Source organism: Pinus tabuliformis, chromosome Q (genome assembly GCF_031772625.1).
Source record: "Pinus tabuliformis cultivar Carrire ecotype Pingquan chromosome Q, CPIR1, whole genome shotgun sequence".
In the NCBI taxonomy this organism is placed as follows: domain Eukaryota; kingdom Viridiplantae; phylum Streptophyta; class Pinopsida; order Pinales; family Pinaceae; genus Pinus; species Pinus tabuliformis.
In genome coordinates this window covers 1,364,407,384-1,364,430,727 of record NC_142296.1, presented here as the reverse complement: position 1 = coordinate 1,364,430,727, position 23,344 = coordinate 1,364,407,384, and the positions used below count along the sequence as shown (strand labels likewise).

The window sequence follows — 23,344 nt, the reverse complement described above, 5'->3', positions numbered from 1 at the left end:
TCTTACTGATGATGCTATCCTTGATAGGTATCTTATGTCTTTTCATGGAAATTTGACCTATGCCCTTATGGATAAAGGTCCCAAAGACCTAGCAGATGCTAAACTTATGGTTGTTGAGGTAGAACAAAATATAAATGTTGCTAAGATTGATTTGTTCAGCTATCCTAGGGTTAATATTGAATCTAAGATCAAACCTATTTACTAGGTCGATCCTGCTTTGCAGGATTTTGCCCAAAATTTTGATAAGCTTACAAATGAATTGATGCAGGGTCAAAAGAAACTCATGAACAAGTTGTTCATAATAGGGAGATATAAGGGATCTTGATCTAATTTCCCTCCTAAAGCACAATTCAACAAGGAAAAGTCCTTCAACAAAAATGCCCTTGAGGGAGACCGTGCTAATCAATAGTGTGTTCCAAACAAACTTAAATTAACTAACTTGGTGGGACCAGAAGATTCCCCTTAGTGTCAACCTTGTGAGGAGAAACACGCTCAAGAAGAATGTCCTTGTAATCAAGAATAGGAGGAAGAAGATCTTGTACACTTGAATATAGTGAATGACATTACTCCCTTTAAAATCTTTCTTGGTGATCCCACTTCCACGCGGAGCTTGATCAAGTTCATAATGTAAATGATAATGATAAAACCAAGCCGATCATGGTTGTTGAGAATAGTGGAAGGTTTAAAGGTCTACAACATTTGTGGACAAATACTGACCAGGCCCAAGCAAGTTCTAGTTCTGGAAGTGCATCTCAAAATAAGGACAATCGCCAAGCACAAAATCAGAGTAAACCCAAGTTAAAACCTAGGAACAATGACGTTGCATTGGATGTGGACATGACAAATGTTTTGACTAAGGTCAATGTGCAAGCCCCCCTTTTGGAGATGGCTAAGATTCTTGCTCAAAGGAGGAAAATTAGGAAGGCCTTTGACTTTGAGGATGAACCTAATGATCCTCCTATTATCTTACAAAACATGTACTTTGATAAAAAAAATGAAGGTTACATGCCATTCTTGTTGTCTCTAGTGATTAATAACCTCGTACTACATAACTATATGCTTGATTCAGGTGCCTCAACAAATTTAATGCTATTAAAAGTCACACATTAGTTGGAAATGGACATCAATAGGCCTTATAAGAATGTGTGTGGTTTTGACTCCAAGTCTATTCTTGTCTATTGTCTCATTAAAGATGTGAAGGTATCTTTGGTAGCTAACAAGGATATTTTTGTATTAACGGATACTGTAGTCAGTGATGTGTCGAATTCCTGGGGTATGTTACTATCAAGAAAATGGTGTGCTTCAATAGGTGACCAATTACAAATGGATCTATCATATGCCACTATTCCCAATTCTAATGGGACACCTTTTGTGTTATATAGGGAACCTCAAATTCCTGATCATGTTGAAGATATTGCACCTTTCCCTTTCCTCACCCCTCATAATAATAAGGCCATAGTTAGCAAAAACCCAAAGATTGTGAGTCAAAATCCTCCTCATGGGCCCCCAAAGTCAAGTAACCCTCTTCTAGTTCACAAGAGGTTTACCATATTAAGAAATCAAACTCAAGGTTGACCATCCCCAAAAAGAAATGGATCCAAAAACTAAAGAGGCAATACCAGGTAGGTGACCTTGTCCTGGTTGATAAAGATCCTATTCCTGTTAGAATCCATGGCAAAGTAGGTGTAAGATATTTCTATATTGCTAAACTTAATGGTGAACTCTTTCCTTCATCAGTAAAAGGGAGTTGCCTAACTTTGTTTGATGGAAACTAACTATAAACGTGCATAGTAGTTAGTTGCATTGCATATTGTGTGAGCATCCTGTTACCACAAAATCTAGCAGGTCTTGGAGAGGGAGACCCTACAAGACAAAGAGCTAGACTAAGTGCCAACAATGGGACAATGGCCCACTGTCACCACAGCCAAGGTCCCTTGCTCTTTATGGGCTTTCATCGATGGGAGGAGTCCCGATAAGATAATAATCAACTTTAATAGATATTCTAGGGTTCAAGGTACAAGGTGATGAGTTTGGACCTCTCAAGGGAAGCTCAACGTTATGAAATTGTACTCCAAAAGGTACTTCGCTCTCTAGAAGAGACCTAGAAATGACTTGTACAAGACCTAGGGTTTTGTGAATAATCATGGGTGGAGGTACTCCCAAGATCAAAAGGATTCTTATGATATACTTCATCAAGTACTAAGCTCATACAACCCTCAAAGAAGTCCCCAAGTTGAGGAAAAACTAGCTAGGGTTTCCCTCTTAGGGCAATGCCTAGGGAAAGAGATTTTATGGATGAAAACAAGTGGATGTCCACCAAACTTTAGGATCAAGTAGTCAAGACCCTAGGCTTGATATTGAGGCTTTTGGAATCCCACTAAACCTCCTCCTATGTAATTCGCTCTAAGCCCTAAATAGTCATCCTACCTTAAGAGGACCGAAATTTAGAGAGGAGAAATTATGGAAAAGAATTGAGTTTGACCACCAAGGACTTGGACTAGTGCCTTATCCTTTCAACATATGGAGTTTTAGGATGTTCAAGATGAGATAAAACGTCTCTATGGAGGCCTAGAATTGATGCCATAGGTACCAATTCTAAACATTTACCCACTTCAAGAGATAGTGGAGGTTCATGGAGAGTTCAAATATTTTCCTCCACTAGGAACATTCATTACACACCATACATTGAATAAAATATGCAATACTCTACTAAAAAGCCTTTCAAAACTATTTTTCAACAATTAGGGAACAATTTTAGCATATTCTAGAGTAGAAAATCCGTACATTAAACATATTGAAGAGAAAAATTCCATCAACATGAAGCACTTACAAGATGAAATGCAATTTATCCATCCAAAAATCCAAGAAATGGCTCCAAGGAAGAATGTGAACTAACTTCCATACATCTGCATCCAAAAGATCTCTAGTAGCCAAAGAAACAAGTGAAAAAATATCCCAAGAAGACTAATCCAAAGTGTGATGATGATGAGTAGCTCAAATGAGCTCTCATATATTTATACATGATCTATCAAATCTAATTTTAGCCTAGAAGCCCCTCTTAGTTGTCAATTACAAGCCAACCACATACCCAATGTAAAATAAAAAAGATAAACCCACAAGAGGGCCGAAATGCCGACTTCATCATTGCGTGGGCTTCCTAGAGGCATGTGTTGATCTCTCTCTGTGCCCAAGTGAGTCAAGAGGGCTCCATAAATCATCTACAAGGGGTTGGCCCCTCGACATCCTTGCAAATCAAGTGGACCCTAGTTTTGTGTTTGGGGCACAAAATGGGTCTCATGGGTGTTTTGGTGATAGAATAGCATGAATCTACTCCATTGTTGAGGGCTCGGAGAATGGTGCTAGCCCTCCCATGCCTCAAAGAGTCAGACAAACCTCATCTGGGCCTCAGATCAACTGTCAAACCACATGTACATTGCTAAGCTAAGTAGGGCATGCTGGTCCAAGTACATCATCTCGTGAATAATATGGGGCAAAGTGCAAATTGTTATAGTGTTGTAGGTTCCCATGGAGTGGAGTAATGATGCTCTACAAGTATAGGAGTCCCATGGCTCTCAACGCTTCACCTAGAGTGTCATATGCTCCTTTAGTGGACTTAGGCCCCAGTTAAGTTGCCCAACCCATGATGAAACCACATGCCAATCACATATAATGTTGAGTGCTACATCCTCATCATCAGGAACAATAATTCATTAGTACATCTAAGTGAACCAAGCATGTTAATCAAGGGCACTTGAGACTTCATATGGGGTTTCTCTTCCAAATATGGGTTTTTAATGTCGTAATAGTGTTGCCTGCGTAGGTAGTAGTGGTTAATAGACAACCCTATTAGGCATTCCCAACCCCTAAGGGGAAAGACAGGTCCTCGGTACATACTTCAATTAATAGGTGGCATGTGAATGATGATGAAATGGATGGAGATACAAGGATCTCAAGGCCAAATGCCATGGGTACAAGGATAGCAATGATGAGGGATGTCCACATATTGGGTATATAGATGTAATAAGGAGCAATCGTGGATACATGAGTTAACCCAACCTTTGTTTTTCCACCCCTTTATTTACCTTTTTCCTTTTCTTTATATTACTACTTAGGGCTTCAAGAGATGAGAGAATGTTGTGAATGATATAAAGTAGTTATTACCCCATTTAGGTGGGGCAGTTCATTTCCCACTAGGGGTTGGGACATGCACAAGTTCCTTAATGATGTGAAGGTCACTCATGGGCTCTAGGAACCAGGGTGATGGCCATGATAAGGGGTAAAGCTCAACTTTGGATTTTGCCCATATGCTATATTAAATATCCCAGCCATATTTTGCATTTTATAATATTCTTTTTCTTTTGTTTCTTGCTTGTGGCCATGATATGATTTTAATTTTCTTTTTGCTGCATCAACCTCCGGGGCAACATTTCCATGCCCGACCCAGATACATGGACAAAAGGGAGGGGGTGTGTTGATTTCTAGTAGGCTCATCATATCTGCTCTAAGTCTCAAATTTTGCAGGGAGGCTTAGACACATGCATTCTCCAATACCCAGAAATCATTTTAGGAAATTCCACCTCGAGATAGTTTTATTAAAATAATTAATTATTTTTAATGGGACCCTAAGTCTAAATTTAAGAAATTAAAATAATTAATGGGTATTAATCTAAACTGTGGGTGTAACTTCTAGAAGAAGGCGGAGATCAAGTCAATATGATCCTAGCCATTGATTAGAATCTAATCTGGGGCATTGATTGATCAGCTAGAGGATTATAAGATAAGGCTTGATGGGCACTTGGAGAACACACAGAGAGAGTTCAGAAGATCGAATTTCTGAAGCAGAGCAACTGTTAGTGAGAAATTAGAAGTGATCTTTTGCAGTGAAAGGTAGAGATAGTATCCGGAAGAGGGAAGTTTTCTTGGGCCGGAGAGTACAAGGCAGAGAGGGCAGAACATCATCTATAGAGAGGTTGGCATTGGCCCATGCAACATTGACGCAATGGCAGCACAAAGTCTAGAGGGAGATCGAATTCCTGCAGAGGAAACCGAGTTTCAGAAGTCGGGAGCCGGTGTGTGAGACCGAGGGCTAGAAATCGAAGTTTCTGGGCAGCACAGGATCTGAAAGAGGAGCAGCCCAGTCCCCAGTAGAGGTGATGCAGAAACTGCATAGGGGTGATGCAAATTTGCGCAGAGGCTGATGCAGAAGGGACGCAGAGCCTCCTTCTAGCGAGACCAGGGTCAGATTCTTCCAGTGACAAGGTGAGATCATTTCACTATTTGTTTTTTCCAGTTTCTCTCTGTATCGGATAGTCAGTTGGGCTTCCAACGAATTGTACTCATATTTACTACTGCATAATAATAAAACCCTCAAAGCTATGTCACCTGTTTTCCCACATTCGGTTTTTCCGGGGACATTTCTCCAAAAATAATTGTGTAGATGTGTGTGCTTATTATTTCTCTCCTATGTTGTATTTAGTTTCCGCAGTTTATTTTGGTGTAGGTTGCAGTGTATGTATTTCAGTGTTTTCCATAGAAAACTGCAAATAACTTGTTCAATTAATTTAACAAGTAGGTGAAATATAATCAGTTTGTTGCAGTAGGAATCGGGTAACCGATTTTTCACATGGTATCGGAGCACAGATCGTGAGCAGAAGAGCTCAGAAGCAGAAAGGAAGAGGGATTTTGAAATTCCTGCAGAGGCAACAATTCGAAACCCCAGGAGGCAGCGCAGTTCGAAGGCCTGAAGGGCGAAGTCTGAGGAGAAATCAATTTCTCTGAGAGAGTCGACAGAGAAATTCGATTTCCAGTTCGAAAACTTCCAGAGGCAGAACCAACAATGTATTTTTCCTTGCAAAGCAGATCTTCAGCTGGGACGCAGATATTTTGTAGCAGTTGTTGGGAGAGTAACTTCAATGGGAGAGAAGGAGACACACTGAGGGAATTTCTTCCTCATCGAATTCCTAGCCAGGGAATTTGAATTCTCATTTGCTGAGCAGCAGCAAGAGAGGAGGTCATTCGACTTTTTTGATTGGTAGAGATGACATCCAGTGGATTGAGAGATCAGGATAGGTTAGATGGGGCATCCAAGTATGTGATCTAGAAGGCAAGGTTGTCATGCCTTCTGGATGAGCATATTCTCAAAGTCTATGTCAAAAGCATGGTAGATGAGCCCACAGATCCAGATTAGCTCAAGAAGTACAAGGGAGAAATGGAGAAGACAAAAAGAATGATCCGCGACAGAGTGAAGGATCATATAGTCTGCCACATAGCTAGCAAAAATACCGCCAAAGAGCTGTGGGATGCATTATCGACACTATATCAAGGATCTTCCGAGCAATAGAAGATGTACTTGGAGCAGAATATGAGATCTACATAGATGTAGAAGGGGGAATGCATTGATCCATTCCTCATGAAGCTTTAAGAGCCCTGAGACACGTTAGCCGCTGTGGGGTCGACACCTCAAGGATCCGAGATGGTTAGACTGGCCCTCAATTCAGTCTCAGAGAAGTGGCAAGTCTTTGTCCAGAGCATCCTGGGCAGGGTGACTTTGCCAAACTGGGATGAGATGTGGGCAATTCTTAAGCAAGAGGAGCTGAGGAGAGACTTGGTCAAGTGTAAACTTGATGGAAGAAGCAGTAGTGGGTCGAAGCCCAAGGAGGAGGAAGAGAATGCAACCCTCGCATCCAAGGGACAATACGAGCAACGGAGGAAGAAGAAGGACGTCTCGAAGATTAAATGTTTCAGGTGTGGTGAAATGGGTCACTACAAAACATAGTGTCCTCTTAGGAAGAAGGGAAAAGATGAGAAGCATGATGCGAAGGCTTCTCCCACAAAGATCGAAGAGGAAGAGTTTTCCATGACAGCTGAGATACCTCTAGGAGGGAGGTGCATTGATTTAGAGGTGTAGTTTGAAAGAGCTAAAGATGGGCAGGATCCTGGAGGAGCCCACCTCTTGGATCAATTCCTTGCTACAAGAGCCCAGATCAGTAGTAGCAGGATGGACCAGTGATAGTTGGTGTAGAGGAGTGCCGAAGTGACAGTTGTAGTGGCTAGGAGCACCAGAGACTGAGCAGCGCAGAGCAGAGTTGGCAACAGTTCATATGGCATAGAGCAGAGGTCAGCATCAGCGCAGAGTAGAGTTGGCAACAGTGCATATGGCATAGAGCAGAGGTCAGCAGCAGTGCAGAGCAGAGTTGGCAATAATGCATATGGCACAAAGTAGAGGTCAGCAGCAGCGCAGAGGCTTCAGAGGTTCATCACAAAGACTAGTAGCAGTCAAACTCCAGTAGTGAGATGCATTGATGGCACACTAACCCGCCAATACTCTGTTCTTCAAAACTTTTGTCTCCAAATTTTTTTACCATACACAGTGCTTCTGAGTGAGGTTGGCAAATTCAATTTTTGGAGGCCTTTCCTTGGGTATTTTGTCAAGTTTGATGACTCAACAAAAAGTAGACACACGGGGCTACTTGACCCAGCAATCAAAGTTTGAAATGGGCTCTTAAAATTTGATTAAAAAACAATCTTGAACCGACGCAACCCTTCTGTAGGCTGGCGTGACATTTCTGTCTCAGGCGCGACCCTTCTGTTGCAGGTGCGACCTTTCTGTCTGATGCGTCACCTTTCTGTCTGATGCGTGACCCTTTTGCTCCAGGCGCGACCCTTCTGTGACTGAAGGTTTTGTTTTCTCGGAGCGATTTCAAGCAAGAAAAAACATAGAAATTCGAGAATTCTTTAGATCTATCATTGAGAAAACATGCAATTAGGATAAAATACTCACAGCACTGAGCAAATCTATAGATCAATCTCGTTTGGATGCAAAATTCCCAAAGATACACAATTTACTGGATATCAATCTACAGGATTCCACCATTAAACTATAGCAGAATGATTTTTCATCAATTGAAGCAAACAATTTCTTGACATAAGATGATATCAGATACACCATGAAACTCCACTGAATCAATTATGAAAAGAAAAATCACAATCAGAAAAATTGTTCTGGCCCTTACTGACCTCATCTACATTCAACTTCTCTAAAAAAATGAGTTTTTCTCTTTTTATTTCCCCTCTCTAAATTTGAATTTCTTAAACAACCTAATCCCTATTTAATTGGCCTAACACACATAAGCTAACAAACTCTATCATGTCACTCCTAATCTGGGCACTCCAATAAAATTTACAAACAAATAATAAATAAGAACATTTAAAAGGTCCAACCCTCTTTAGTAAATAATTTTGACCGGTCAGGTCAAAGGTAATTTATCTCATTTGATGCTCCTGCATCAGACTCTTGGGGAAGAAAAGAAGGTTCCATCAAGTCTTCAGGATTCATTTTATATTTCTTTAACTCTGCTGTTCTCATCCAACTAGCATTTTCAATTGGTTGTCCCTTCCATTTGATTAGATATTGATAATATGTTTGTCCTCTAGTTTTCTTTGTTACTCGCTTCTCCAAGACTGCTTCCACTTGGTTCTCCTACTGGGCACGGCGCCTTATGTAACCGGCAGTCCCATTGACCTACTTTGTGGTCATTCATTGGACATTAATAAAATTATCTTATCTTATCTTATTATATCTTATCTATTCTTGGCATCTGTTCCTCCCAATTTAGATTCTGAACTTCCTCATCTGCAGGTTCATCTTGTGATTCTACCTATGTTTCCTTGTATGGGTACAAATCTGCAACATTAAAGATAGGGGATATTCCAATTCCTTTTGATAGTTCAATCTCATAAGCATTTGAGGAAAACTTTCTTAAAATTCTGCAGGGTCCTATCTTTTTCATTTTTAATTTGTTATAAGTCCTTACAGGAAATCTTTCTTTCCTCAAGTAAACCATAACTAAATCACCCACTTGGAATTCCTTTTCTCTTCTCTTCACATCAACCCTTTGTTTATACTTCCTGCTACTTTCTTGTAACCTTTGCTTGACATCTTCCTACAATTTCTGCATTTGTTCTACAAATTCTTCAGCATTTGCACTCCTTATCTCTTGTTTTCCCAAATCTCTAAGCTCATATACTCCTCTAGGATGCATTCCAAAAACAATCTGAAATGGGCTCATTCCTGTACTCCTGTTAGGAGTATCATTGTAAGAAAATTCAGCTTGAGCAAGCGCTAAATCCCATTGTTTTGGATGTTTGTAAACCAAGCTTCTTAATATGTTTCCCAAGCTCCTATTCACCACTTCAGTTTGCCCATCCGTTTGAGGGTGATAGGTTGAACTAAAACTGAGGTTTGTACCTAACTTCTTCCATAGAGTCCTCCAAAAGTGTCCCACGAACTTAGTATCTCTGTCTGAAACAATACTTACAGGCAGCCCATGTAACCTTACAATTTCTGAGAAAAACAAATTAGCAATATGAGTTGCATCACTAGTTTTCTTACAAGCAATGAAATGAGCCATTTTCGAAAATCTATCCACAACAACATAGATAGAGTCATATCCTCTTTGAGTCTTTGGCAAACCCAAAACAAAATCCATGTTGACCGCATCCCAAGGCCTGTTTGGTATTGGCAATGGCTGATATAACCCAGTGTTTTGGCTCCTTCCTTTGGCATGTTGACAAATCCTGCATTTCTCAACAAACTTTTTGACATCAGTTTGCATTTTTGGCCAATAATAAAAATAATTCACTTGAGTGAATGTCTTATCTTGCCCAAAGTGTCCAGACAATCCTCCACTATGCTTTTCTTTAATCAAATTTTCCCTCATGGAACATTGAGGAATACACACTTTATTGTTTTTGAACAACAAACCTCCTTGAATCAGGGAATCTAACCATTGGCTTCTATTATGAATCACAGGATTTTGAACAACTGCATATACTTCTTTAAAATATGTATCTTCCTTGTACATGTTAATCATTTCTTCAAATCCTAATACACCAATCTTTAGCTCTTGCATAACCAAATTCTCTCGGCTCAAAGCATCAACAACTTTATTTGACTTACCGCTTGTGTGCTTAATTACAAAGGTGAAACTCTGTAAGTACTCCACCCACTTAGTGTGCTTTTGGCTCAACTTTGGTTGATTATTTATGAACTGTAGTGCATGATTATTAGAATACAAAATAAATTCTTTGGGCAACAAGTAATGCCTCCATTTCTTTAAAGCTTGAATAACAACATAGAATTCTTTATCATAAGATGAGTACTTTCGCTTGGCCTCATTCAACTTTTCATTGAAATAAGCTATAGGTCTCTGCTCTTGACTCAGTACGGCTCCAATTGCTACCCCACTAGCATCAGTGTCAACTTGGAAAGTTTGATCAATGCTTGGTAGGGCTAAAACAAGTTTTTCAGTGATCTTCTTTTTCAACAGTTTGAAGTTTTGGTTTGTTGCCTCTGTCCACTTAAATGGTTGTTTGTTTTCCTTTATTGTTTCAACTATCGGTGCACAAATCTGACTAAAGCTTCTTATAAACTTTCTATAAAAACTTGCAAGACCATGAAAACTTCTTACCTCAAATACGCTCCTTGGAGTTGGCCAATTCAAAATTTCTTGTATATTTTCTGGGTCCATCTTCAAACCTTCTTTTGAGACTACAAATCCCAGGTAAATGAGCTCTTTCTTCATGAAACTGCACTTCTTCAAATTTATCAACAACTTCTCTTTTTGTAAAGTATTTAAAACCAACTTAAGATGCTCCAAATGCTCTTCTTTACTCTGACTGAAAATTAGGGTATCATCACGATAAACTATCACGAATTTTCCAGCATATTCTTTTAAGACTGATTCATCAGTCTCATAAATTTACTTGGTGCATTAGTGAGTCCAAAAGTCATCACAAACCATTCATACAACCCACTATTAGTCTTGAATGCAATCTTCCATTCATCCCCCTCTCTAATCCTTATTTGATGGTATCCACTCTTCAAATATATCTTAGAAAAATACTTTGACCCACTCAAGCAATCCATCAAATCATCCATACATGGTAAGGGAAATCTATACCTAATAGTAATCTTATTTATTGCTCTGGAATCGATGCACATGCGCCATTCACCATCCTTCTTGGGGCTAAGCACTGCTAGTACTGCACACGGACTTAGGCTCTCCTTTATTAGTCCTTTATCCAACAACTCCTGCACCTGTTTCCCAACTTCTTCATTTTCCTGAGGAGTTAGCCTATATGCTGCTTTGTTTGGTAAACTCGCACCAGATATTAAATCTATGTGATGGCTGATACTTATAATTGGTGGCAATGCACTTGGCAATTCATCCACAATAATGTCAACATAATCATTTAGCAGATTTTTAATTTCCACAGGCAAATTATCTAAATTAGTAGAAGTAAAAATTACCTTGGGTTTACCCACAACATCAAAATGCATTTCTTTCTCCTTCTTGACTTCTCTTAGCAATTCTTTTCCACTAATCATCAAAACATTTTCCCCAGCCATTCCTTTGTCCGCTCCATTGTTCAAAGGTAACAATATATGCTTCCTCCCATCCTTCTCTAAGGTATATGTGTTCCTCCTACCATCATGAACAACTTTCCTATCAAACTGTCAAGGTCTCCCCAACAATATATGGCACACATCCATTGGCATTACATCACAAAATATCACATCTTTATATGTACCAATCTGTATATCTACTCGGCACTATTTTGTCACCAAGAGCTGATGTACAGTCTGCAACCAGGACACTTTGTAGGGAGTAGGGTGTACTATCTTAACCAAATCCAATTTCTCCACCATCTTTGTAGAAACAAGATTGTCAGCGCTCCCACTGTCAATCACAACCTTGGAGCATTTACCTTTAGACTTGCACACAGTCTTGAATATACTTTTCCTTTGAGATGACTCATTGGCTTCTTTTTCTACCTTTAGAAATACCTTTTTTAACAATAAAGACTCTCCTACCTCAAGTGGCTCTTCTTTCCCCATGACTGGAGGGCTTTCTTCTTTTGTCTCAACTATATTTACATTCCTTGGATTTGTTGGTTTGTTTTGAGGGCAGTCCCATGACCCATGTCCTAATTCTCCACATGTATAAAACCAAATTTCCCTTCCTCGGTTTCTACCTCTGGATCCAAATCTTCCTCTACCAAAGTCTCCTCTCTGTGGTGGCCAATTACTAGCCCCTCCTGTTTCATTCAGAGAGTGTTGGAATCTTGGTCTGGAAGCTCCTCTTCCTCTTGTTGGATTTTTACCTCTGTTCTTCTGACTTTGCTTCCTCAACAATTTCTCCTCTGCCTTCAAAGCTGCTTGATAGGCACCTTCAATTGTCTTCAGACTTAGCACACTAATTTCATCTTATATCTTGTATCTCAATCCGTTGATATATCAGGCTACTTTTTCCATGTCATCTTTAGCATGTCTTGATCTAATGCTCAACTTATAAAACTCCTTTGTGTACTCTCCAACAATCATTCCTTTCTGTCTTAAGTTTTGTAACTATCTGAAAAGATTTAATTGGTAATCCTTGGGCATAAATTTACTTTTCAATATGCTCACTATTTTATCCCACTGCTTAATCTTGAGTTTTCCCTTCCTTTCTTTGGATATTATTTGTAGCTCATCGCACCAGATGGTTGCATGTCCTTTCAATCTGGTAGCTGCAAATTTCAACTTCTTTTTATCTTCGACCTCTTCATAGTCAAAATACTTATCTAATGCACTAATCCAATCCATTAACTCTTCCACATTAAGGTTTCCTTCAAACAGAGGTATTTCTACCTTCGGTCTTCCACTTGCTTTTGCCAACATCTTGAGAACTTTGGTTGTTTCACTTTCTTCCCCTTCTTCTTCCTCAAAAGATTGTTCTTCAACACAGGCATCTCCCTCATCAAGGACTCTTCTCTAGGCAGTTTCCATTGCCTCCATTCTTTTGCAAAGATGTCTAATTTCTTCAAGCAGTACTGCATTGGCTACAGGTCTTCCCCGACCTATGCCAACTCCTCTCTTGGGTGGCATATTTGTTGAAGTTCTAAGAACAATACTCTAAACCTTGCTCTGATACCAAATGATGGCAAACTGACCCGCCAATACTATATTTCTTCAAAACTTTTGTCTCCAAAAACTTTTTACCAAACACGGTGCTTCTGAGTGAGGTTGGCAAATTCAATTTTTGGAGGCCTTTCCCTGGGTATTTTGTCGAGTTTGATGACTCAACAGAAAGTAGACACACAGGGCTACTTGACCCAGCAATCAAAGTTCGAAATGGGCTCCTAAAAGTTAATTAAAAAACCAATTCTGAACCGACATGACCCTTTTGTAGGGTGGCGCGACCTTTCTGTCTCAGGCGTGACCCTTCTGTGACTAAAGGTTTTGTTTTCTTGGAGTGATTTCAAGCAAGAAAAAACATAGAAATTCAAGAATTCTTTAGGTCTATCATTGAGAAAACATTTAATTAGGATAAAATACTCACAACACTGAGCAGATCTATAGATCAATCTCGTTTGGATGCAAAATTCCCAAAGATACACAATTTACTGGATATCAATCTACAAGATTCCACCATTAAACTACAACAGAATGATTTTTCATCAATTGAAGCAAACAATTTCTTGACATAAGATGATATCAGATACACCATGAAACTCCACTAAATCAATTATGAAAAGAAAAATCACAATCAGAAAAATTGTTTTGGCCCTTACTAACCTGATCTACATTCAGCTTCTCTAAAAAAAATGAGTTTTTCTCTTTTTTAATGCTCCTCTCTAAATTCGAATTTCTCAAACAACCTAATCCCTATTTAATTGGCCTAACACACACCTAAGCTAACAAACTCTATCACTTCACTCCTAATTTGGGCACTCCAATAACTTTTACAAACAAATAATAAATAAGAACATTTAAGAGGTCCAACCCTCTTTAGTAAATAATTTTGACTGGTCAGGTCAAAGGTAATTTATCTCATTTGATGCTCCTGCATCATGCATCATACTGAACACCAGTTCAGTAATTTGGGATGCTTTTCTGTTGTTGATGCAGTAGCAGCAGCAGTTTGCAGTGCAGATGTAGTTGGCAGTGCTAGTGCCAACAGCAACATGGATGCAGAATTAAGAAAGAGTTGCATTACAGATGCAATGTTGACAGTGGCAGGAACAGCAGCAGTACATATGCAACATTTGCATAGTAGTTGATGGACAAGATGTCAGACATCAGCAGCGCAAACAGAGATGCTACATAACAAAGTGATGCTTTAGTAGGTTGCATTGCTAGAGAACATTCCTCGCTAAGAGGGAGTGTTGATTTTTGGTAGCATTGGATGTGCTCTAAGTCTCAAATTTTGCAGGGAGGCTTAGACACATGCAATCTCCAATACCTAGAATTCGTTTTGGGAAATTCCACCAGAGACAATTTTATTAAAATAATTAATTATTTTTAATGGGACCCTAACTCTAAGCTTAGGAAATTAAAATAATTAATGGGTATTAATCTAAACTGTGGTTGTAAATTCTAGAAGAAGGTGGAGATCAATTCAATATGATCCTAGCCATTGATTAGAATATAATTGGACCGTTGATTGATTAGTGAGAGGATTATAAGAGAAGGCTTGATGGGCACTTGGATAACACACAGAGAGAGTTCAGAAGATCAAATTTCTGAAGCAAAGTAGCTGTTGGTGAGAAATTCGAAGTGAGCTTTTGTAGTGAGGGGCAAAGATAGTATCCGGAAGAGGGAAGTTTTCCTAGGCTAGAGAGTACAAGGCAGAGAGGGAAGAACAATGTCCAGAGAGAAGCTGACGTTGGCCCACGCAGAGCTGACACAATGGCAGCGCAAATCCTAGAGGGAGATTGAATTCCTATTGAGGAAATCGAGTTTCAGAAGTCAAGAGCCGGCGTGTGAGACCAGGAGCCTGGAAATCAAAGTTTCTGGGCAGCAAGGATCCAAAAGAGGAGTAGCACATTCCCCAGCAGAGGTGATGCAGAAATTGTGTAGGGGTGACGCAGATCTGCGGAGAGGATGACGTAGAAGGGATGCAAAGCCTCCTTCAAATGAGATCAAGGTCAAATTCTTCTAGTGACAAGGTGAGATCATATCACTATTTTTTTTGTCCATTTTCTCTCTGTATCAGATAACCAGTTGGGCTTCCAACGAATTGTAGTCAGATTCACTATTGCATAATAATAAAACTCTCATAGTTGCTGCATCGATTTTCCCACATTAGATTTTTCCAGGGACATTTGTCCAAAAATAACTATGTAGATGTGTGTGCTTATTATTTCTCTCATGTGCTGTATTTAGATTCCGTAGTTTATTTTGGTGTAGGTTGCAGTGTATGTATTTCAGTGTTTGCAATAGAAAACTGCAAATAACTTGTTCAATTAATTTAATAAGTAGGTGAAATCTAATCAATTTGTTGCATTAGGAATTGGGTAATTGATTTTTCATAGGGTGTGCCAGTGCCTTGTGGACTCAGTGGTCATCTGGACCCATAGAAGGAAAATGATCAAATAGGACTTGTAATCTGCGGAGGGGAGTGAAAAATGTGGAATAGGAAAATGGGGCCACGCTACCAAAATCGGGGTTTCCCAAGTAGTTCCCTTCCTAAAGCCTCAAGGCCAATGGGAGAGATCCCATGGGATTAGGATTGAAGGTTAACCCCCCATTCAAGTTGAGGGAGAAAAACCACGGTCAAAGCCCTTCCTTCTTCCAGTTGATTTTTGGGTAGCATCGGATGCTCTCGAGCTCCGAAATTTTGTGGAGGGGCTAAAACACATGAGATCTCCAAGATCCAGAAATTGTTTGGTGAAATTCCACTCGAATTGTATTTTATTAAAACTTAGGAAAATTAAAATATTAATGGGTATTAATGAAAATATGGGTGAGAAGCTTCTAAGAGACGAGGATCAAGTCTAATTTAGTCTTAGCCATTGATTAGAGATTAGATCACGACTGTTGATTTCTCAACAGGAAAAGTATAAAGAACGCTTGGGGTCAGTTGGAGAACACAGTGAGAGAAGCACCTGAGCTAGATCAAAATTTTGGGGTGTGGTTTGATGAGAATTTCAGAGTGAGTTTCTAGTGCAGAGAGGGGCAATTCAACAGTGGGAATTTCGTCCAAGGCCGAGAATACATAACAGAGAGGCAGCGCAACACCAGGGAGAGACATCACAACTCTAGGAGGGTGACGCAAAGGCTGGAGGGCTGACGCAGTCACTTAGAGGCAGTGTTGGGGTTTCTGTGAGGCAGATCGAGCATCAGTTGAGTAGATTGATTTCTGAGCCGGGAAGGCTCACTGGGAGGGTGACGCAGTGCCAGCGCAGAACTGGGAGTAGCCATCATTGCACAACACTAGGGACAACGTGGTCACTTGTGGGGTTTGTTCATCTAGTTGCTGAATCCGCCAAAATATCTGTCTCCAAATAGAAGTACTTCTATCGGGTTTATTCTCTTTTGGGTGAGTTGGATTTGGCATCCTAGTTGTATTCAGAAATCTGCTTAATAATAAAACCCTCATATTTGTTGCACCGGTTTTCCCACACTTAATTTTTCTAGGGATGTTTAGTCCAAAAATAAATATGTCCTTTGTGTGATTGTCTCAATTATTTTTCAGTACTTGATCTGTATATTGGTGTAGGTTGCAGTGTATTTGCATTAATATTTTTTGAATATTTCTGAAAATAACTTAAAGAACACAAGTAGGTAATGCAAATTAGTTTATTGTAGTAGGATTTCTGATTTGTTAAATTCAAAAATTTTCACACTTCCAAGTCACCCAATAATCCATGCCCAATGAAAAACTAGCATAAGCACTTGATTACACAATGAAAAACACACCTTTTGGGTTGGATTTCCCACCTTCTAACATATGCTATCGACAGATGGGTGAGGAAACATATAACTAATGCGGGGAGCAGAGATAAAGTGGCACATCATATTAGCTATGGGTGGCTATTAGGCGCCGCTGGTTGACGGTTAGAAGAAGATGACCAAGAGAAAATCTCTCCTAGGGGTACCCACTTTTAGTGGGAAACACATACTAAAACCTTGCATTTCATATTATGTTTCATTGTAGATTGGATTGCATATAGTAGAGATTTTATTTTCCATATGGATTTATCTTGATATAAAACATTGGTGATAGGAATGTATAGGTTATGGGTCTATGAGCCTAGGGATTGTCGGACTTCTCATGAACTCTTTGTTCAAGCTATTGGATCATGTGCTCTACAGTGAGCTCATGTCCCTGAGTTGGACCCAGATGTTACTCACCAAAATGGGTAACCCCATAGGAGAAAAATTTTCTCCTACATATGACAAACAACCAACCAATCAGACAGTGAACAACCCCTGTTAGCCACCATTAGCTGATGATGTGCCATATATCTCCACCACTTGCATGAACCATTTTTCTTCTCACCAATCTGATATGAACACATGAATAAAGGTGGGCTGCCATTCAAAAGGTATTTTGATCATTTTTCAATTGGGTGGTTATACTTGTTTGTTCTTGGGCATTTGGTATGCATTATGGGGTGATTTGGAAAATTGATAGACTATGACTGTGATCTTGTTCTCTCACCTTACTTGGGGGGTTAATCTTTGATCCTAATCCAGTGGAACCTCCCTTAAGGCCCTTTGGGTATAGGAGAAGCACTACTTAGGAAGCCCTGATTGAGATAGCATAGTTTCATCTTCCCATATGTCATAATTGACACCTTCCATCTCATTAGGAGAATTTTGAGGTCTAAAATGGGTCTCCTAAAAAAACTATACAACCAAAGTAAACTTTATAAGAACCAACAGGATTCAAGATGATTATGTCAACCATGTGGGATGATGCACCATTTTTTGAGTAAAAAAATGAAATAGATTAAAAAATATTAAATAATAAAACTACTTTTTCAACTCGTATTTTCAACTTATCTCCCTAAGGTTTTACTCAAATTTTGAGCAATCACGTTTTTTCATGTATTTCTCATTTTTCGTGTAGCGGGGTCTATGGAAAGTATGCAACATGGGTACTCCTTGGATGATGAATCAAATTTTGCATCCAACGAGTGTTGCTGCTCAAAATTTGAGTAAACCCATAGCGAGATAAGTTGAAAATATGAATTAAAAAAGAGTCTTTTCCTTTTTTCCCTCTAAAATTTGATGATGTAATCTAATCTTATTTTATTATTTCCACTATTATTTTATAATTCTTTAGGAGGCCCATTTTAAACCTCAAAATTCCCCTAATGTACATTACAGGACCATATCTCACCTCCATTCCTTGGGTTCAGCTTACCATTAGTTCTTCGGGATTTGACACACATATGTCCACATACCTAGGTAAGGCCCTGAAACTTTTCCCTAGGAGGTCGATGCAGCTAAAAGAAACAAAAAGAGCATATCATGGCCACAACAACACAAAGAAAGAAAAGTTAAAATGCAAAAGTTGGCCAGGGACATAAAGATTAGCATGTGGGGAAAATCCTAGCATGAGCTTTACCTCACTCATATGGCCATCACTCGGAACCTGGGCACATCTTGCTCCATTACATCAAGGAGGAACCCTTGCATGTCCTGACCTCAATGAGCAATAAATTGACTCATCTTAAAGGGGTAATAAATCTTCTACATCATGCAAAGCAAGCTTTAACCCTAGAGCTATAAGCAATAATACAAGGAAAAATCAAGAAGTAAAAGACGCACAAAAGAGGTGGAAAAACCAATGCTGAGTTGGTAACCCATGCATCCACGAATGCCCCTTCCTCACACTTATCCACGAATGCTCCTTCCTCACATTTAAACACTCAGGATGTAGACTCCCCCATGAGTTGGTCCCTTTGACCATGGCACTTGGCCATGAAGTCTTCTCCCCTCCATTTCCATCATTATCATTGATTAACACCTAATAATTGAAGGGTAGACTAGGGAAATGTTACTTCCCCTTAGGCACTGGAAGCACCTAATAGGGTTTACCTTTATCCACCCTTACCTAGGGAGAAAACATCTTTGTGAGATCAGGATCCTGATTTTGGAAGGGGATCCTTGTTTGAAGTATTAGACCAGCCTTAACATTCAAGTTTGGTTAATGTAGATGCATTATTGATCTTGGTTTCTAATGATTGGTTGCTTTTGCTAGAATCCATGTTATTCTTGTCAAGTGATCCAACAACCTAGGTCTTGGGCACCTACTCCATAGGGATACCCAGGCCCCCCAGAGAAGTATATTCACACAAATAGGTGAAGCGTTGAGACTCTTAGACCTCCTAGCAACATCATTGGATGACACATCCTACAACACCTCTAACACCAAGGACTTGGTTGACTATGTCCTAGATTTGATGATTCTTCAAAGTGACATAGATGGACCCAATATGCCCCCAAGCTGGCTTTGACGCAACTTGATGGGAAATAGCTAATTCAAAGCCCAAATGAGGATGGTTTCACATTGAGACTAGGGAGGGCTTGTTGCACCCAAGAACCCCCTAATGCTGGAGCAGAGGAGGCCTCTTATAGCAGTTGGAGACCCATGGAGGCCACTTATAGTAGTTGGAGACCCATGGTGGCCACTTTGTGGTGCCCCAGCTAGACCTTGAGACCCCACAGGAGGCATTAATGTGAATTTGAGGGCCAACCCTCAAATCATGGACTTGACAAGCTTCTACACCATCTTGGACACCTCATCACCCTTGGACATGGCATTTGGAGCACTTACATTGGATGACATCAGCCCTAGGGAGCTTACGACTCACATGCATGGGCTAATTAGGGCATATTATGATGAAGCTAGTGGGTTGGCTTGTAACCCAAGCATTTTTTAGCATCAAACTTGTTTTAGGGGCTTTTGTAGACTAATTAGTTGTCCTAATCCTCACATAAATAGAGGATAGGTTCATTTGTTTTGGGTCATGATCCCTTGTGACTATTTCGGCCCTCTTGGAGAATTTTGGCCTTCTTGACTTCTTGTGGAGATGTGACTCTATGGTGTTCTTTGCTATGTAGATTTATTTCATTGGTCTTGGAGATGTTACTTTGGAACAATAAAGGCTTGTACATCCATTCTATCATGTAAGTGCACCTTGAATTTGATAAATTTGTATTCTTGTGTCTAATGTATGGAATGGTTTATTATCTAGGGTTTCTATTGTGCTAGTTATTGTTAAAAATCAATGGAATCCAGATGATAGCATTGTATACATTACTCACTAGTAGAATGTGAATGGAAATCCCTTTGGTTTATCTTTAAACTAGCTCTCCCAAATGATTTTGCCCAGTCTCAAAAGTTATAGATAGGGTTTTGATAGCTAGGGCTTCATTATTCCCTTACACCTTGCCAAGACTTAGCATATTTGACAATCCCATAGACTCCATCATCCCAAGGAATAGGCACTGGCCTTATGATCACCTTCAAAATCAACCATAAATCTGATTTTCTCTCTCCTAATCTCATTTTCAGCCCTTTAAGTTTAAGCCACTAGTTAGGGCTAGGGCATGGAATTAGCTAGGGTTGAAGTCGTTTGCTAGTGGAGGTATCCAACATTGAGAGGAATGTTGGTTGCCTCAAATTCCACCCCTTTTAATGGCTAATTCATCCATTTCAAAGCAAAATTCTTTTGCCCTAGGTTAATCTTACCTTAAAAAAAGACCCTTGTTTGCCCTAGCCTTCAACTTGGAGCTTGTTGAAGGCTTCTTGTTCCATTGGTTGTTCATATTCATTGTTTGGAAGCCTTTTCTTAGCCTCTTCACTCTAGGTTAATCCATTTGGCTTGCTATCTCTCAAATCATAGATTTTTTGTGCCATAAATAGGCCTAATTAGATGATGTGAATTGCTATCACACTTGCTAAGCCTTGTTCTTAGAAAGAGTTGTTCTCTATAAGCCTTTCTTGTCACCTTGATCCTTAAACTTGATATATCCTTAGGTGACCTACCTAAAGGGAAGCCTCCCTAGTGGTGAAAGTCACAAAAGAGCAGGAGGTAGTGGCTGTGGTGACAGTGGGTCACACCTTGTTGTTGTCCCTTAGTCTAGTTTTTGCCTTGTAGGTTACCCCTTACAAGACCCGCTAGATTTTGAGGCAACATGTCTTAGATCATCGGCCTAATTCCCTTGTAAATTAATTAAGTTATTTTGCATATGCTTATCTATTGCAAATTTATATTCAAGATTGTATATCGTTGTTGTCCCTTAGTCTAGTTTTTGCCTTGTAGGTTACCCCTAACAAGCCCTGCTAGATTTTGAGGCAACAGGTCTTAGATCATCGGCCTAATTCCCTTGAAAATTAATTGAGTTATTTTGCATATGCTTATCTATTGCAAATTTATATTCAAAATTGTATATCAGGTTGAGGTCTGTAAAATTTATATACATTAATTAATAATATTTTTACTATCATAACAGGGCATGGTTCCAACAATTGTGGAATGCACCACAAACATGTTGGAGGAATGGAGCAAATTGGTGTTGTCTAGTGAAGCAGAAGTTGAAGTGCTCCAGGAGTTCCACAATCTGACAGCAGATGTTATTGCTCATACAGCATTTGGAAGCAGTTATGCAGACGGAAAGCACTTCTTCAATGTTCAGGATCAACTAATACGTCTGGCAGCTGAATTACTTGATAGAGTTTATATTCCAGGCTTCAGGTGAAAATTTGGAGTTTTATGGCAGCACATCATTCAATTCGAAAAGACTAAAATGTATTTAAATGTAATCGCTTTTGGATAAACACAATTTTTCACTCCAGATTTTTATCTAACAGTAACTTCAGATGTTTTGCAATATTTATTGGACCGAGAGAGATGGGATTTATGCAATGCAAAATTTATCATTACTTTCAAATCTTAACTGCCTGTACGGAATTTAGAGAGTTATGTGTGTCTACTAATGTTCTTGGTCTGCAATATACCATGTAGTGTGCCATGATTTAGAAGATTTTATAATATCCGGCACTGGGTTTTGTGATTTGTGAGTTGCCTCCTCTACAGGTTTCTGCCTACAAGAAAGAACCGGCACTGTTGGAAGTTGGAAAAAGAACTCAGACGATGTATTATGCAGGTAATTGGAGCTAGGGAAAGGATTGCTGGAAAAGAAAAGTCAGGCAGCTATGGTGCTGATCTACTTGGTCTAATGATGTCTGCTAAGAATGCACAAGATGTACGTATGACTATGGAGGAAATCGTTGATGAATGCAAGACTTTCTACTTTGCGGGACATGAAACTACAGCAAACCTGTTGACATGGACCATGGTATTACTGGGAATGCATCAAGACTGGCAGGCGCATGGACGCAAAGAGGTGTTGGAAGTATGTGGAAAAAATGCTCCGGATGCAGATAGCGTGAATCGTCTTAAGATTGTAATGGCTGCGTCAACAAACCTTTCTTTTCAAGCAAATTACAGTAGATTATTATTTTTTTCATATAAGCTAAATTAGAATGATCTAGTGTAGAATCTTTAAGTGGGAGGGTTTAAATGTAGTATCTTAACGGAATTCCTTCACAAAGACCACTGTAAAGCAGTGGGTTAATCCTATAAAATATATATTAACTGAACAAGTAGGTGTATAGGGTCGTAAGATTACACTTACATATATTATTCATTCTCAAGGCAGAATGTTTGGTCGGGCTAAAAATATTGTACACATGTTTGCAGGTGGGAATGATTCTAAATGAGGCCTTCAGACTTTACCCACCAGCAGCGTTTCTGCGACGACATACATACAAACCAATGAAGCTTGGAAGGCTCTCAATTCCTGCAGGCATTGATCTTATGCTTCCAATCCTTGCAATCCACCATGATCCATCGTTGTGGGGAAATGATGCAAAAGAGTTTAACCCATCACGATTTGGTGAGGGAATTGCAAAAGCCGCAAAGCATCCATTCGCATTCATGCCGTTTGGGGTTGGTCCAAGGATATGCGTAGGTCAGAATTTTGCTATGTTGGAAGCGAAAGTGGTATTAGCCATGATTCTGCAACAATTTTCTTTCGTCATTTCACCATCTTACGCTCATGCACCTACCCTTGTGATCACCATGCAACCCCAACATGGAGCCCAGCTCATCCTCCACATGAACTAATGTCAAAATAGGTAGACATCCTCCACATGAACTAATGTCAAAATAGGTATTTCTAATTACACATACAGAAATCTAAAACTCCACCCTTCAATCATATATGCATCCTCAGTGTTTCCAATTCCTATATGCCATACATTATTGTCAATAGTGAATAGTGTTGCTTATACTAAGGGCTTTGTCAAATCTAGAATGTGCCATTTTCTACCAGCATCTTGGTTCATGTGATAGCATTGTCCCTCATTTCAGTACAAACATCATTAATGGTGGTTATTCTATGTTGATTTTCCTTGGCTTGTGGTTCTGATTTATGTGACATCTATAACCATTAAAAGTACAAACATCATTAAATGGTTTCATGATTATTCTATGTTGA

At 39.5% G+C, this 23,344-nt stretch overlaps 1 protein-coding gene across 1 annotated transcript in view; it reads left to right on the top strand.

Moving 5' to 3' along the window:
* The window catches only part of LOC149224995 (cytochrome P450 734A1-like), a 259,983-nt gene extending 236,639 nt beyond the window's left edge, over window positions 1-23,344 (top strand). Inside the window, exons 3-5 of the mRNA XM_089386394.1 lie at window positions 21,296-21,537; window positions 21,880-22,249; window positions 22,546-23,344. Of these exons, the coding sequence (XP_089242520.1) occupies window positions 21,296-21,537; window positions 21,880-22,249; window positions 22,546-22,971 (1,038 nt within the window). The 3' untranslated portion in view covers window positions 22,972-23,344. The remainder of the gene's footprint in view (window positions 1-21,295; window positions 21,538-21,879; window positions 22,250-22,545) is intronic.